Raw genomic sequence first — 17,916 nt, forward strand, 5'->3', positions numbered from 1 at the left:
ACTTAAGCTGCTATATTTCCTGCTCTCTTGTATGTTTTGAGAGAGTATAACTTAAATTCTGAGGGATGGAAATGACTATAAGGTGGTTAATGAGAATCATATGATATTGGAAAATTGTTTCATATAGAAAAAACAGGTACATACCAGTGGCGTACATGAAGAAGTAAGGGCCCCATAGCAAGGATCAAACCAGGCCCCCCACACAGGACAGAAGGGTTTATGCCTAAACCTTTTCAATGACCTTCGGGCCATTTTTCACTGCTCATTGCTAAAAGTTGTTCCTGACCAAGTCTGAACAAGTTTTCATCTTCAGTAGAACAGGAGATAATCCAACTAAGACTGAGCCCCCTCTTGCCCTGGGCCCCATAGCAGTCGCAGGGTTTGGCGCTATGGTAGTTACGCCCCTGGCACATACAATGTTTAAGACTGCAGTGAAATTTATTTAACCTGGGATCTAATACTCTAGATATCCTGATTGTTTGGAATTTAACTCTAGCGTGGAACTGTTTGGTAATCCAGAAGCCTCTGTGAATCCATTGGCAGAGGAGCAAATGTGTGATCATTGAGGGGCCAACCATTGGGAACCCCAGCGATCTTGAGAACAGAGTTCTCCGAATCACCTGCGTGCATGCATGACCACTGCTCCATTCAGCTCTACAGGACTGCTGGAGTACATAGTGATGGTGCACATCTGTGACACAAGAGACTTGTAGACCCCCTTCCCCCCATTCTTGGAGTGATTTTAGACCCCACTCACACAGAAAATAACTAGGAGACATCAGTCAAAAATGTCTATGTCACGAGCACTGTAGTCCAGGAGTTAGTGATCTTAGAATTACCTGCACGCCCGTATAGGCAGAATACAGAAAGTGAAGAGATCAGTTATACCTCAATCCATAGTTCCTACTAGTAGTAGGATATGTCAGCAGCTGTTACAGAAAGCATAAGGAAAATGACATATTGGTAATACATGTGTATTGCATTCACTTATACCACATTCTGTGCAAACACACTAAAGAGTAAAAGGGTAACAATTTTTTTGAACTTTTGACTTTCAGTCTCCATATCTCACCATCCACTACAGCTACGAAGGTGAGACTACCATCATCTTGGCTATCTCATACATATATAGGACTTGCAAATATTTAGCTTATAATGCAGATTGTTGTCATTTACATGCATTGTTACTGTTTTGCTCCTAAAATTCTAAATTTTAATTTTCATTATTAGTTAGTATTTTGTAAATCCACCTTTGGCTTTCAACACTGCCTGAATCCTTTTGGGCATGCTCTCGTTCAGATTCAAGCATGTCTCAACCCAAATCTGTTCCCAGGTCTCTTCTACACGTTCCCAATGTTGGTGCATACTGGTCGACTCACTTGGGTATGAATACAGCTTTTTCTTCAACTCTACCCACAAGTGGGTTGAGGTCTGGGGACTCTGGGGGCCAAGCCAGCACCTCTACTTCATTGACATTGAACCATTTCTTCACCAATCTTGACGAATGCTTTGGCTTGTTGTCCTGCTGGAACAATATGTTTTCCTTTTCATACTCATAGTACTTAAGTGTACAGAATAGGATACTCACATATAGCTCAGTATTGACACCACCATCAATCCTGTTCAAGTATCCAACACCTTTGGCTGTGAAACAACCCCATATCATCAAGCTTCCTCCACCGAACTTGACAGTTCCTTCAATTTCGCGATCCTTTCCCCTTGTTTCTTCCAGAGCCCAGTCTATTGACTTTCATCTCATCACTCAAGATCACCCATTTCCAATCTACTTTTTTTGCAAACTCGAGCCAACGCTTCTTATGACAATATTGTAGTCAAGGCTTCTTCCCCTTTTTTCGGGCCACCATTCAAGACTTGCGTAATGCGCGTTGCGCGGTGCTTGCATGGACGTCTGTGATCTCACTATTAGGAAGCATACGAACCACCTTTACTGCCGTGTTTGTTGCGCCAGAACTGATAGACCTTGTGATGAGCTGACTAGTTGACTCATGTTGATATTTTGCCTGAACGTCCACCTCTTGGCTTTGGAATGCATGGATGGACTACATTTCATATTCTTCCAACTGTCATGGCACTCACATGATGCAGTTTGGCAATTTTCTTGGCCGAGATAATGCTCTCGATGAACTGGATGATGCGGTTTCTCTTTTATTGGGAAGTCTTCTTCATGGCTGCTTCTGGATCCGAACCAGTGAGCTTTCGCTTGGGAATCAACCTAATAACACACTGAGCTATTAGGGAATGTTAGAACAGATTGTAATTTGTAGTATACAAAACAGTAACAATGCATTTACATGACAAGAAGCAGCATAACTAATCATATGATAAATAGTTGCAAGTCCAATTTCTGTATGAGATAGCCAAGATGATTGTCTAAAAAATTATGGTAGACTCACATTTGACGCTAATGTGATATATAGCCTGAAAGTCAAAAGATCAAAAAATTGTCACTCTTTGGCTCGTCAGTGTATGTTCTTTCTACTCTCTCACCATTGAATACACGTAAAACATGGATGTGTATGGGGAAGTTGAAAAAGAGTTTGGAGAGATAGTGGTCAGCCAAATGATATGATGTTGCACAGGAGAGAATGTTGTCAGCTTAACGATCATTTGGCTGACAGTAATCTCACGTGTATGGCAGGCATTACACTTTAACTGATAAGGCCATATTTCTTTCAATCATTGCACAAAACCAGATTGTACAGGGTAGGCCATTTATATGGATACACCTTAATAAAATGGGAATGGTTGGTGATATTAACTTCCTGTTTGTGGCACATTAGTATATGTGAGGGGGAAACTTTTCAAGATGGGTGGTGACAATGGCGGCCATTTTGAAGTCGGCCATTTTGAATCCAACTTTTGTTTTTTCAATAGGAAGAGGGTCATGTGACACATCAAACTTATTGGGAATTTCACAAGAAAAACAATGGTGTGCTTGGTTTTAACGTAACTTTATTCTTTCATGAGTTATTTACAAGTTTCTGACCACTTATAAAATGTGTTCAATGTGCTGCCCATGGTGTTGGATTGTCAATGCAACCCTCTTCTCCCACTCATCACACACTAATAGCAACACCGCGGAGGAAATGCTAGCACAGGCTTCCAGTATCCGTAGTTTCAGGTGCTGCACATCTTGTATCTTCACAGCATAGACGATTGCCTTCAGATGATACGAGATGTGCAGCACCTGAAACTATGGATACTGGAAGCCTGTGCTAGCATTTCTCCTGCGGTGTTGCTATCAGTGTGTGAAGAGTGGGAGAAAAGGGTTGCATTGACAATTCAAGACAATGGGCAGCACATTGAACACATTTTGTAAGTGGTCAGAAACTTGTAAATAACTCATGAAAGAATAAAGTTCCATTAAAACCAAGCACACCATTGTTTTCCCAATAAGTTTGATGTGTCAAATGACCCTCTTCCTATTGAAAAAACAAAAGTTGGATTCAAAATGGCCGCCTTCAAAATGGCCGCCATGGTCACCACCCATCTTGAAAAGTTTCCCCCCTCACATATAATAATGTGCCACAAACAGGAAGTTAATATCACCAACCATTCCCATTTTATTAAGGTGTATCCATATAAATGGCCCACCCTGTACTAGGAACATGATTGAATTAGCCTTTAAGTGTTTTTATTTCTGTGTTTGTGTAAATAGTCTTTTAACAACTCCGAATGATAGTGTTAATGATCTCATCATGTAATGTTGCTGTTCTAGGGCGTGGATTGCTCCATAGCTTGTCCAGCCGGCATATATGGGAGTAACTGCTCCTCTGCTTGTATGTGTAAAAATAATGCCGTGTGCTCCTCAGTCGATGGTTCCTGCACATGTAAAGCAGGTAGGATTACTTAATGTTTTGTTAACGACGTAAAGGGCACCAAATACCAAAATGTTGAATCATTAAACCTGGAGATCTGTTCAAGTCAACCTGAAATAATGGTGTTGATTAAAAAATGTCAACAGCCAGCCTATGAACTCCCCATCCCCATGTCTACTGTCAAATGAAAGTATTTTCTCTATTGGTCTACTCAGAGGCTCTCCCAAAATTTCCCTTAAGGATATAGATAGCTCATTACTTACGATCTTGTTAAATTTTTGTAATGTTTAGGAGAAGTGATACTGACCATTTTTGTAATATACTTTAATTACTGAAGTCATACACTTCTATTAGAAAAGTAGCTCTAAAGTGGCCCATTTTGAGCCTTAGCAACACTAGTCTTTCTTCTGTTTACATAACTGTGGAGACTTGCTCAACACTGACTGTGTTGTGTAAACAGAAGACCGAGGAGCGTTGCTAAGGCTCAAAATGGGCCACTTTGCAGCTATTTTTCTAATAGAAATGTACGATTTCAGTAATTAAAGTATATTACAAAAATGGTCAGTATCATTGCCCCTATACATTACAAAAGTAAAAAAGATAATGACAGTTACACTTTAAGTTGACTACTTTTCTTCATAAGTATGTGTGGCTTGGCTGAGCATGTACATGTATGTTTATTTCAATATGGAGAGGAGAATAAGTCACCACCAGACATGTCTGCAAGCGGCTTATGTCCTATGGGAACATATGGGCACGTTGGAAGCTTCTTAAATTTTGTGCGTGTTTTAGAATGTAAGTAAACCTTAGACATTCTGTGTGTTTCTTCAGGGTATATTTATTGCATTTTTATCACATTATATAATTTTGTATTACTAGGCTATACTTTTGAGACATGTATTATTTCTTTTTCTCAGGTTGGTATGGCGTGGACTGCTCTATTAACTGCCCTCGAGGATCCTGGGGTTTAGGATGCAATTTTACCTGCCAGTGTCAAAATGGAGGAGCCTGTAATGCATTGACTGGAACATGCACCTGTCCGCCTGGTTGGAGGGGGGTGAACTGTGAACTTCCATGCCAGGTAAAGGCACATTTATTTTTATTATTAGCTTAACCAATATCCAGTTACTCTATATGATTAATATGCAAATAGAAGCTTGTAATAATATACAAGAAAATGCAGAAAATAGCAGTCACTAAGCCACATACTCCAATGCAGCAAAGTACTAAGAGGCGCCAGTAATAAATAACCATTTCTACCCTTCACAATAACTGCAGTAAGTCTTCACTGAGGAGTTCCTCGGAGACTGTGTTATCAAACGTGTCTTGAAAACTGAACTGCAAAAAATGCTGCCAGAGTATTTATTACATCTTGTAAGAATCAGCCAGATGAGAAAACGCAAAGAAAAAACAAGGTTGTTTATATTTTAAAGGCCACATTATGATAACATTGGTTGTATGGATATCATTTGAAACATATTGATGTAGCATTGTTAGGGCTTATTCACACCAGCCCCACTCATTTCCTTTGTTTGATCTGTTAGAGGAGCAGAACAAAGAAAATAATAGAAACGCCGGATTTGGCACATAGTTGACCCAAATGGAGTTGAACAGACCCCACTAACTATAATAGGGTCCGTTTATTTTCTGTTCGGGAGTCCCAGTTCAGGAGGGGGGGGGAAGGTAGAGTACTTCTGAATGCAGGACTTTTCTGACTGCTCTCTTTGGCAGAATCTGCAATGGAGGTCCCAATGAAGCCTCCAAACCAGATGTGTAAAAACACTTGAAGTAACACTTTAACTATCACTGGAAAGTCCATTGTCTTTTTTACATTTATACAACTGTAGATGTTGTTTTATTTATTTGAAGGACGGCACCTATGGAATGAATTGCATTGAACGCTGTGACTGCAGTCATGCTGATGGTTGCCACCCAGCCACTGGGTACTGCCGCTGTTTAGCAGGCTGGGCAGGTAAGTTACATGTTTGCAGACACATAAAACTGTTACCAGCTGGCAAGATTGATAAACCAGGGATATGTTATACATTTCCACATGGAAATAACCCTTTAAAGGGGTCTTTAAAACAGGATATGGGATAACTAGCTGATTGCTGGGGGTCCGAACACTGGGACCTCCACTGATCAGGAGAACAGGGGTCTTGTTCCCCTGTTCTGATGGAGCGGCAGGTCCATTCTCTGTGGGAGCGGCAGAGATAGCACTCAGCACTATACTATAGAATGAAAACCAGTTTTCGTTTACTCTGGTTTGGATAACAACCCCCCTTCCCCAATTTTCAAGTGATGGAAAAGAACCCTTGACGTACAAGTAGCCCAGGTAGTTATACTTCATCTCTCTACTCGTGTCTAGCTAGCACAAAGCCTTATCTTTACTTATCTGTAATGTCAGAAAAATTTCTCCAGATTGGAGAAAAGAACTTACAATATAAAACAATGTAATTCAATATATGTTTGTTTTTCCATGACATGCTATAGGAGCACCAAGGTTTTTACAACTAGAACGCTCACCTGAAATATATAGTTATCACATAATAAATGATAATCGTTCATATTGTGGGATATATTATGTGTTTGCGTTACCCCACATGTACTTTTCTTAGCTGAACATAAAGTAAATGACACATAAGTTGCATCATAATGGTACCTTAATTATTGTAATTAAAAATCATTCAGATTGTTAACATTAAAGAGAATCTGTCACCTACTTCCACTGTACTTAACTAATGCCATTGCATTGTATCTCTGTGTACCTCTTTGGTATGCTTGTGAGCCTCAAAGTGCCCCTGCGGAGCGTGATTAATGGTTCCAGGAGCCCAAGTCTGCCTCCTCCAAGTGCCCAATCCTGCCTCCTGCAAGAGCCCAAGCCCGCCTCCTCCAAGTGCCCAATCCTGCCTCCTGCAAGAGCCCAAGCCCGCCTCCTCCAAGTGCCCGATCCTGCCTCCTGCAAGAGCCCAAGCCTGCCTCTTCACTTGTTCCCAGTACCACCCCTAGCGCATTCCAGTCTGCCCCCTCCTCTGCGATGTCACAATCTTCATACAACTCAACCCGCCGGATCAGCGTGTCCATCTCTGAAATCTCGCTCAGCGTATGCGTTGTACCTACAGTGAGCCTGATGCCCACTGCAGGGAAGTCATTGCACAGGCAGTATCCTCTTCTGTGCTTGTGTGAGATTTCATAGAGGGATACACTGACCAGACAGGCGTGATGTTGCAGAGTAGGGGCAGACTGGAAGGCACTCGGAACAAGTGAAGAGGCAGACTTGGGCTTTTGCAAAAGGCGGGCTTCAGGATTTGGAGGAGGCGACTTTGGCTCCTGAAACTGTATTTACTCCCCAGTGGGCACTTTGAGGCTATACAAAGGTATAGTTTTAATGAAGGTACAAAGAGATATAGTGCATTGGCATTAGTTAAATAAAGTGAAAGTAAGTGACAGTTTCCCTTTAGTGTTCATGCACACGACTGTATCCGTTTTGCTGTCTACAAATCGCAGATCCGCAAAACACAGATTCCAGCTGTGTGCATGACAAAAAAAAATTTCAAACTCCCCAAGAATTGTCCTATCATTGTCCACAAAACAGACAAGAATAGGAAATGATGTATCTTTTTTTGCGGAGCTGCGGAACAGACATATGGATGCGGACAGACATGTGGTGGCCACATTGAAACTAATGATGAGGACTGAAAATACAGTTGTGTGCATGAGCCCTTAATTTTTATAACTTTTCTTTCAAAAACGGAGCTACTCGTCTTGTGCACTCTCCTGTGTACTCGTGTACTTGTGAACACTCTTGTGTTCTTTTGTTGAGTGCGGTATTAAAGCTCAGCCCCATTCAATTAAGTGGCACTGTTTTAAAAAAAAAAAAAGGGTGGTCATGTGCATACTACCTGTTCAAATTTTCATATTTATTAGCAAAAGGGGGCATTTCCACCATGAATGTGATGAAAGAGGCCTATTATGTAATTTAAGATTTATTACATCAAAAGTGATCAATCACAAATTCAAAAAAGTTCCTTTATTACCATTTTTACCATGTCTAGTGTACATATTTTACAATCTCCCAGTACAAAGAAACCACTTCATGCCTTCTTGAATCGATGAGCTTTCTAATAAACTGTGGACAACTTGTAGGTTTATTGCGTTAGTTGGTGCTGCATCCCAAAACCAAGACTTCTGTCCTGAGAAAGAAATAAGTGGCAGTAAAATACAGTAGAAGATGGGAAGATCTCCTTTCTTGGGCAGAGGGTTTACATTACGCTCTGTTGGATACAAGCTTTATTAGAGCTGCAGCTCGAGAGGGAATGTTGATTACACAAGACAGTTACAATAGTGCAGCAAGCATAAAGACATGAGCACTTCTGAACAATTGGGTGAAGTTTTATCATGAGCCTTCAGTAATTGCCTAGCAACTTGTGCAGACCATCAAAGACCTCTTTGTCCAGAGCCCTGGCAAAAAAAAAACAACTAACATTCCTTCACAAATCTCCTTATCGACATCAAAACAGACTGAAATCTGTCAGAAAACCAGTTTTGCTGTAGAAGACACACTTACAACTTATTGTAGATAACATCCAAAGCCTCCAGTCTCCTTCACACCGTACAGGTCATTTCCCATGCGTGACACAAGAGCCGTCACACACTTTGTACGTTTGCCAAGTTTCTGTAACTTAAAGAAGGCGAATATTTTTCAACTTTTTTTTTTTCATACAAAGGCGAAAAATCATCTATTCGGTTGTCAGACAGCTTTGATTGTTAAAGCGGAGCAGACACAATTCGATTTGAGACGCTTGCTTGGCATGTAATCTGCACACAGAAGAATTTGTTACTCCTCCTCAAAAAAAACATTTTACTTCATGCTCCTCCTTAGGACTCAGATAGAGCGTCCATTAAAGCAGGTCTAAGCCATAATTAGGAGTTCTTGTTATAGGTCTGTTCTTGGCCAGGGATTAGTGGCTCGGTCAAGGATTTTCTTCCGTGCAGTTTTATAACACAAAGTTTTAACATGAATAAGCTTCTCAGTGCAGCCTTCTGTAGCGGTCAAATGACGTGATTTCCTTTGTGGCCTCTATCATTTGCTACAGGATTAATGGTCATCGGCTCAGGGCTCATTAGAAATTAACCCCTCGGTTATGTCCGGACTTAAAATTTCAATGCAAGGTCTTGTAGTTGGTCTGAACTTCGCTATCACAATAAGATCTTTGTGTTTTATAATTTTGCTTTTGGTATTTAATGTCTTTTCATAAGTCAATGTGAAAATAATTTCCTAATTTAGTTTACTACCTCATTAAATTCTTATTTTTGCTCTTCCGATTGATGTCACATGATCAGTGGCATAATTTGAAATCCCCCCCACACAAAAAAAAAATTTGTACCACATTCTTTACAAGCATCACATCCAATTTATAGTAGTGATATCTTATTATGATGCATTGTCCCCCTTCCCCCCCCATGTATCAAGGTCTTGGTGCCTCTGAAACTAGTGATAGATGGGACCATCCATGTTTCTGGTGAAGCTAATGTAAGATTTGGCCCTTAGGGTTAGTTTTTGTAATATCGGAAAACTATGCTTTATAGTACGACTTCATGGTTTGAGCCAGGATGAAGTTTCAAAACCAGGAAAGGTGGTTCACCTTGACATCATGAAAGGTGTATTCTTGGATAAGGATGCTCATTGTCTTATATTTTCCTTGATTTTCTTTTTTACCAGGTATGCACTGTGACAGTGTCTGTCCTGGAGGACAATGGGGGCCAAACTGCTCAAAGTCTTGTAACTGCATGAATGGGGCCTCCTGCTCACCGGATGAGGGGATCTGTGAATGTGCCCCTGGATACAGAGGGACCACATGCCAAAGGAGTGAGTATCACCTTGTCTTCTATGCATGTCCGCTGAGGTGTATGTGCTGCTATCATTATAGATCATTTACGTCTTTACTTATACACCCGCTTTATGTGCCTGCAGTTTGTTCCCCAGGATTTTTTGGACATCGTTGTAGCCAAGCTTGTCCACAATGTGTCCACAGCAATGGTCCCTGCCACCATGTGACAGGCATGTGTGACTGCCTAGCTGGGTTCATGGGCTCTTTGTGCAATGAAGGTAAGGGCTTTACACCTTTTCTGAGTGTTATTTTTTATTTTAAAGGGGTTGTCCCTTTCAAACCAGCATAGAGATTTGAATAATTAGAAATTTAGTATAGCCACTGAGTTCTTCAATAACATTTGTCTGTATAGCGCCACCTGCTCTTTATTCTTTTTCTTATTTCAATGTCCACCTCGCTGAGGTGGACGCACATTCTCAGTTCCATCCAGCTGCTGAAGAAAGGACATTCCCCCTGAGCTAGGACAGGGCCACTGAGTTGCTAGCTTTGTTAGAAAGAGATTGTCATGTACTGTATGATGTCTGATTTTCATTGCTTACATTAACCCCTTAATGCCCGATTGCATACATGTACGTCATATATGGACGTGACTTAAAGCCCAGTGATGTACATATACTTCATGGTGATCTGGCGGCCGCAGGAGCTGCGCCCGCCCGATCAGCGGCAGGGGTTCGGCAGTCACTGATAGCCGGACCGCTGCTCTATGCGCCGGCATCAGTGAAATCACCGATGCCGGCGCATTAACCCCTGCACGTCCGCGGTCAGCACTGACCGGGGCACTTGCGGGCTTCAGAAGTGTGCGGGGTGGCCATCGGGTCACCGCGCTGCCTTCCTTAGGCATAGTGGCTGCCATCCGGGAGAGCCTGTGAGATCCAACCCCCTGGATTTCACAGGCAGGAAGCTGTAAGTGTATTACAGTGTGTACATAAGTATTGTCATGCATTGTAAAGGGGATCAGACCCCCAAAAGTTAAAGTCCCAGAGTGGGACAAAAAAATAAAGTGAAAAAAAAAGTAAAAAAAGAAAGTTTTACAAAAAATTTAAAAGTTTCAAGTAAAAAAAAAAAAGCGTCCTTTTCCCAAAATAAAGTAAAACAAATTGTAAAAAATAGGGAAAAAAAGAAAAGTAGACATATTAGATATTGTCGCGTCCGTATTGACCGGCTCTATAAAAATATCACATGACCTAACCCCTCAGGTGAACATCGTCAAAAAAATAAAATAAAAACGGTGCTGAAAAATTATTTTTTTGGTCACCTTACATCACTAAAAGTGCAACACTAAACGAGCAAAAAGGTGTATGCCCCCCAAAATAGTACCAATCTAACCATCACCTCATCTCACAAAAAATGAGGACCTACCTAAGACAATCGCCCAAAAAATATGTCTCTCAGACTATGGAGACAATAAAACATGATTTTTTTTTGTTTTAAAAATTATATTATTGTGTTAAATGTAAAAAAAAAAAAAAAAGCATACATATTAGGTCTAGCCGCTTCAACCTGCTCTATAAAAATACCACATGACCTAACCCCTCAGGTGGACACCGTAAAAAATATTAAATAAAAACGGAGTTAAAAAAGCCATTTTTTGTCACCTTACATCACAAAAAGTGTAATAGCAAGCGATCAAAAAGTCATATGCCCCCCAAAATAGTGCCAATCAAACCGTCATCTCATACTGAAAAAAATGAGCCCCTATATAAGACAGTCGCCCAAAAAATAAAAAAACTATGCCTTTCAGAGTATGGAGGCACTAAAAAAATAATTTTTTTCAAAAATGCTTTATTATGTAAAACTGAAACAAATAACCCAAAAAAGTAGTCATATTTGGTATTGTCGCGTCCGTAACTTGCTCTATAAAAATACCACATGATCTAATCGGTCAGATGAACATTGCAAATAACAAAAAATAAAAACAGTGCCAAAACAGCTATTTTTTGTTACCTTGCCTCACAAAAAGTGTAATATAGAGCAACCAAAAATCAAATGTACCCTAAAATAGTACCAACAAAACTGCCACCTTATGCTGTAGTTTCCAAAAGGGGGTCTTTTTTTGGAGTTTCTACTCTAGGGGTGCATCAGGGGGTCTTCAAATGTCACATGACAGCTTAAAATTATCTCAGTGAAATCTGCTTTCCAAAAACCATATGGCGTTCCTTTCCTACTGCGCCCTGCTGTGTGCCCGTACAGCAGTTTACGACCACATATGGGGTGTTTCTGTAAACTACAGAATCAGGGCAATAAATATTAAGTTTTGTTTGGCTGTTAACCCTTGCTTTGTTACTGGAAAAAATTTATTAAAATGGAAAATCTGCCAAAAAAGTGAAATTTTTAAATTTAATCTCCATTTTCCTTTAATTCTTGTGGAACACCTAAAGGGTTAACAAAGTTTGTAAAATCAGTTTTGAATACCTTGAGGGGTGTAGTTTCTAAAATAGGGTCATTTCTGGGTGGTTTCTATTATGTAAGCCTCATAAAGTGACTTCAGACCTGAACTGGTCCTTAAAAAGTGGGTTTTGGGAATTTTCTGAAAAATTTCAAGATTTGCTTCTAAACTTCTAAGCCTTCTAACGTCCCCAAAAAATAATATGGCATTCACAAAATGATCCAAACATGAAGTAAACATATGGGTATATTTTTTCTAAATTGGAATATTTTTTAAATAAATATTAAATATTTTTACTCAATTTTACCACTGTCATAAAGTACAATATGTGATGAGAAAACAGTCTCAGAATGGCCTGGATAAGTAAAAGCATTTTTAAAGTTATTACCACGTAAAAATGACACATGTCAGATTTGCTAAAAATGGCCTGGCCAGAAAGGTGAAAAATGGCTTGGTCCTGAAAGGGTTAATCATGAGATAACCCCTTTAACCAATGCAATATGAGAATTGGCACGAGTAGTGACCAGCATGATAGATAATGTCCCCATGTCAGATGTGTTCTTTTAAACAACTACTCTTGTACTTTCTTCCTTATTACGGTAGTTTGTCCCAGCGGCCGCTATGGAAAGAACTGCGCTGGCATCTGTACATGTACCAACAACGGGACTTGTAACCCCATCGATGGATCTTGCCAATGTTATCCTGGGTGGATTGGCAGCGATTGCTCCCAGTGTAAGTCCATTTTGTTTATTTGCTTAGTGGAGCAACGCAATTTTATGTGTTGACATGTTCTACAGAATTTATGTTTGTAAATGTTTTTTTTTCCAAGAAGGTTTAGATCATCAGTACACAATGTTTGTGTTATGTTGCTTTAGTTACAAGCTGAAACAGCATTAAACAAAACAAAAAAAAAGATCAGTGGAGACAGTAATGAATTATGATCAATTAGCAGGGAAGGGAAAGTAGAACACCAAAAATTTTGCCAATTCTTTATATTTTACACATCTGAAACTTCTGTTGAGGCCACATAAGAAGCAGAAGATTCTAGCAGACTCAATAGTAAGACTTTCTGCCTACAAGGAAGGAAGCCGACATGAGCTGAAAGAGTTATGACACCCAGTTAATAGCAGGAACTAACAGGAGGGATGTGCAGACAAAGCACTCCGTGTAAAATGATACAATTCATGCGGAAAAAAAAGGGATCTTTCAGTCTCTAATAATATAAGCTATGATTTTTAGTCACATAAGAGGACATGAACTAAAATGCTGCACAGACATTCAAAGTATCTCTGGGCTCAAGAGATTACATAAAACAGGATGAATTACACATCAGTAAAAAATCTATTTTATTCAGTATTAATAGATGTTATGACAATATGGGACATAAAGGATTGTCTAGTACAGTCTTATTTTATATTTCTATGATCAGTGTCTGTAAAATGCCCAGAAATATTTATTTCCTTACTTGTGGATGCAGAACATCTTCTGAAGGGTCTATAACAGGGAAGCCCAACCTGCGCCCCCCCCCCCAGCTGTTGCAAAACTACAACTCCCAGCATGCTCGGACAACCTACAGCTATCAGCCTACAGCAGGGCATGGTGGGAGTTGTAGTTTAGCAACAGCTGGAGGGCCACATGTTGGGCATCCCTGGTCTATACAAACCATTACTTTAAAGGGAATCTGTTGCCAGAGACCTCCCTATCCAACAGTTTTAATAGCTGTGGTTGTGAATGGTGGGGATGGAAGATCCTGTGCACTGCATTTGTCTCTTCAGTGCCTGGAGAAGAGGATGCCCTGCAGCTGCTCAATACCTGAGGCAGAGCCTCCAACCCTGAGTCTGTGCTGCTTATGGTAGAAGGTGTTAAAGGCCATGTACACCTTTGGGTGCAATTTTTTGTAATATTATTATTATTATTATGACATTGTACTCATTTTGAGCTAAAAAATCATTTTTAAAATTAGTTTTTATAAAAAAATATGGAGCTTTTTTTCTGTACATAGCTGAGATGCTCTAGTAGCAGGATCTGAATTTACTCTCTCTTCCATCAGCCAGCTCACCTGACGGACTCCTGATCTATGTTCTTTAACCTTATAAACACTTATAGTTCAGTTCTTGTCTTACTGTTAAGAATGTGGCTTAAATAAGTGTTTATGACCTCTTAGTAAAAAGTGAAAGTACCATTCACACAGCTAGAAAAACAGTTAACCCTTTCTGACAGAACGGCTCAATATTTTTAATAAAAAAAATTGTAAAAATGATTTTTAGCCTAAAATGAGTAGAATGCAATCATAAAAAGAATGCTTATGAAGGTGTACATAGCCTTTAAACTTTGCTGAAGAATCCAGTGGGAGAGGAGACACAGGGCAGAAAGCTAAGCCAGCGGATCGGCAGTGCAGGAGAACGTGGCTTGTTAGTCCAACCAGCACAGCCCATAGTGACGTTATGTGCACAGAGGCAGACCTGCTCCCTCAGGATTGTGAACGGAACATAATCAGAGCAGGGAAAGAAGCTGACATCACAGGTCATGTGACCCTCAGCTAATTAGGAGAATTTGGGCCACTGGAGATGAAGTGTGTGAATTGAAAACCCTTGCATTTGCTTAGTTAGAAACATACAAAGAACAAAAAATAACCTGGATAACCCCTAAGAAGTAGCATAAACACCAATTCTTTTATTATCAGAATTACTCTATTAACAAGTAGAAGTGTTCTCATACAGCATCAGGCAAACATAATAGCTACCCTGCTAGCCCAAATTCAGACTTCAGACAGTTTTATGACCGCCCATGGCTTGGTAGATAGTCACAGGAAAACTCTTTTGATCACGTCCCAAGGTGTAACAGACAGTGAGTGTGGACCCATTTTGTCAACCAACCAGAGAACTTTACTGCAGGGAACCAATCAGGCTGCTACCTTTTGGAGTAGCCCTGGTGTAGTTGGCAGCTGACCCACATGGATCAGAGACAGCAGTACAAGGCACCGAGGAGTCAGGCAATATACAAAGTCAGGAGAGAGGCTGAGGTTGGGGCAGGCAGTGTACTAGCGTATTCGAGAAAGCAATCTGAGGTCAGGGCAGGCAGTGTTTATACGTATCCAAGAAAATTTAAAGTCAGGGCAGACGGTAAGAAAAAGCAGGTTTCAAACACAGGCTGACAAGCAGAAGAAGCACACCTTCACTAGGGCTAGCAAACACTAGAATACACAAGGCTAAGGCAATGAGGTGGAGCAACCAGCCCAGCTAAATAGGAAGGCTGATCAGCACCTCAGTTAGCAGCTGAACAGAAAGCAAGTGGGAAGGATTCACACTTGATGCATCTGCATCAATACAGATTTATAGACATATATGGAAAATTATATAATTTCCAAATTCAGTAAAATAAAAACTTGATTTAGAATTGAGGAAAATGTAGAGAATTTTGAATTGAAGTTTGGCAAACTTCTGTTTTATTCCAGCATGTCCTCCTGGTCACTGGGGTCCCAACTGTATTCACACCTGTAACTGCCATAATGGAGCCTTCTGCAGTGCATACGATGGAGAGTGCAAGTGTTCTCCTGGATGGACTGGACTGTACTGCACGCAAAGTAAGATCTATAGACTAGCACATTTGCACATCATTTTACCGTGTTAAAAGGGTTTTCCAGGAATTTATAACTGATGACCTAGCCTTAGGATAGGTAATCAGTATCTGATCAGTGGGGGTCCGACACTCAGGACCCCCGCCAATCAGCTCTTTGAGAAGGCATTGGTGCTCCTTTGAGCACCGCGGCTTTCTCCCAGCTCACCAAGCACAGCACTGTACACTGTATAGCTCCTGTGCTTGGTATCGCACTCAGCCCTATTCACTTTTATGGAGCTGAGCTGCTCCTAGGCCACGTGACCAATGAGCGCGTGTCACTTAGCCTAGGGAAAGCCGAGAGAAGGCAGCAGCATTACTGTGAGCGGCGGGGCCTTCTAAAACAGCTGATCAGCGGAGGTCCTGGGTGTCGGACCCCCACCGATCAGGTACTGATGACCTATCCTGAAGATATTGTTGTTGTTATTAGTCCCCCATACAACTCAAAGGGGGACATGGACACAGCAATGTGACTGATTCTGTGCCTCCCATACGTAGCAGCAGTGTACATGCCTGACTGTTGTCCACACATGTACTTCTCACTGTGGTCCCTTGTTCTAGTGACTGGCGATGGTATCATCAATGAGGCCCCCAGTTATCTATAAGTCAGGAACATTGGTAGTGGAAGACCACTTTAAAGTAAACCTCTCACCACTCCTAACATGTCAGTTTTAGTAACTACTTGCACCCCTCATATAAAAATTATTCTGGAGGATGCTTTCAAATAACTCCATGTTTTGTCATGCCTCTGTTATTCCCGCTACAAGTTTCTGAATGAATTACCAGCAGTCTGCAATAAAGGTCCAGCTGGGTGTTACCAGTAGCGGGTGTGTCCCAGTAAAAGAAAAAGAAACCCAAAAGAATAAACAGCAACAAGAAGAGGAGCCAACCCACTATTGGTCACTGTGATCGTTAATTGAAATGGGAATTGGGAAGAGAAGTAAAAGTATGTGCATAAGTATATTCATAAAATATATATTCCCACCTAGAGTAAAATCAATGTAGTAAAAACTGAAATTGTGAACAGATAACTCACTTCACCAGGGAGGTGGTTTGTGGGATAGGCTCAAGACAGAGCTCCCTCGCCTGGATTGCTTGTAGTATCTTAGGAAGAACGGCAGTCCCAAGGTGGTACTTCTGGCAAATTCTTTTATTGATATCGCAGGTAGGCTCAACGTGTTTCGGGGGTGTTACCTCATACCCCCTTCATCAGGAGAAATCACAATTTGTATATAAAAAAAAAAAAAAAAAACATGAATTCCTTAAAATACATTTTGTGTGTTGGCTTTTTTATATAGTGGGAACCTGTTTTCCCGCCTATTCAGTCCATAGGGCGGCAAAAAAGTCACTTCTGGTTTCTGGATTTGCGTTTCACGGTGGAACGCATGTATATTATTTCTGATGTGTAATAATAGAAAACAATCTTCCCATAGAAGTATGTGTCTATAGTGTGTGTATATATATATATATATATATATATATAAGAAGAAAGGAAATATAAAAGCAGGGCAGGGTTATAGAGTCCTCCTGGGTAAGAGCAAAACCGAAAGAGACATTACTTCCGGTTTTACTTCAGTGGAACGCACAAATGGAATGCACGAGGGCGCCTCAGCTTCCGCCTCTGTGGAACGCACAAGTGGAAAGCATGAGCGCGCTTAGACTTCCGGTTCAAGGTGGAATGCAGAAGTGAAGCGCATAAGGGTATAGGATACCGAATGTCACTTCTGTAGTATATATAGCAGGGATGGAAAAATCTTACTATTATGATGGATGTGTGGGTGACATTTCTATAGGGTGATTAATTATATAATAGGAAAAATGGATGACGGGGAAAATGCATAAATTAATAAAATTAATAAAATTAGTGTGACGTGGAGCTTGATGGATATCTTGTGAAGATGGAAATGGGGATGATGATATTATTAATTGATTAATATATATATATGACCTTCACATGATGGAATGTTATGGAGTAAAAGGAATTAAAAAGCAATCATAAAAGACAATCATAAAAAGAAAACCATCAGAACAAAGAGAAAAAGATCATCACAAAAAAGACTATCACAAACAACGATCATAAAATCTGATACTAAGGACAAACTTGTTCATATATATATATATGAACAAATAAATAAATAGATTAATTAATTAGATTAATTAATAAGAGTATCAATCAATGGGGATA

The 17,916-nt window shown here is 40.3% G+C and overlaps 1 protein-coding gene across 1 annotated transcript in view; it reads left to right on the forward strand.

The window, feature by feature from the left end:
• The window catches only part of MEGF10 (multiple EGF like domains 10), a 114,708-nt gene that overhangs the window by 78,231 nt on the left and 18,561 nt on the right, over positions 1–17,916 (forward strand). The window contains 7 exon segments of the mRNA XM_040415978.1: positions 3,740–3,860; positions 4,757–4,920; positions 5,709–5,811; positions 9,562–9,708; positions 9,814–9,948; positions 12,720–12,848; positions 15,571–15,699. Of these exon segments, the coding sequence (XP_040271912.1) occupies positions 3,740–3,860; positions 4,757–4,920; positions 5,709–5,811; positions 9,562–9,708; positions 9,814–9,948; positions 12,720–12,848; positions 15,571–15,699 (928 nt within the window).

The sequence above is a fragment of the Bufo bufo genome, chromosome 2 (genome assembly GCF_905171765.1).
Source record: "Bufo bufo chromosome 2, aBufBuf1.1, whole genome shotgun sequence".
In the NCBI taxonomy this organism is placed as follows: Eukaryota; Metazoa; Chordata; class Amphibia; order Anura; family Bufonidae; genus Bufo; species Bufo bufo.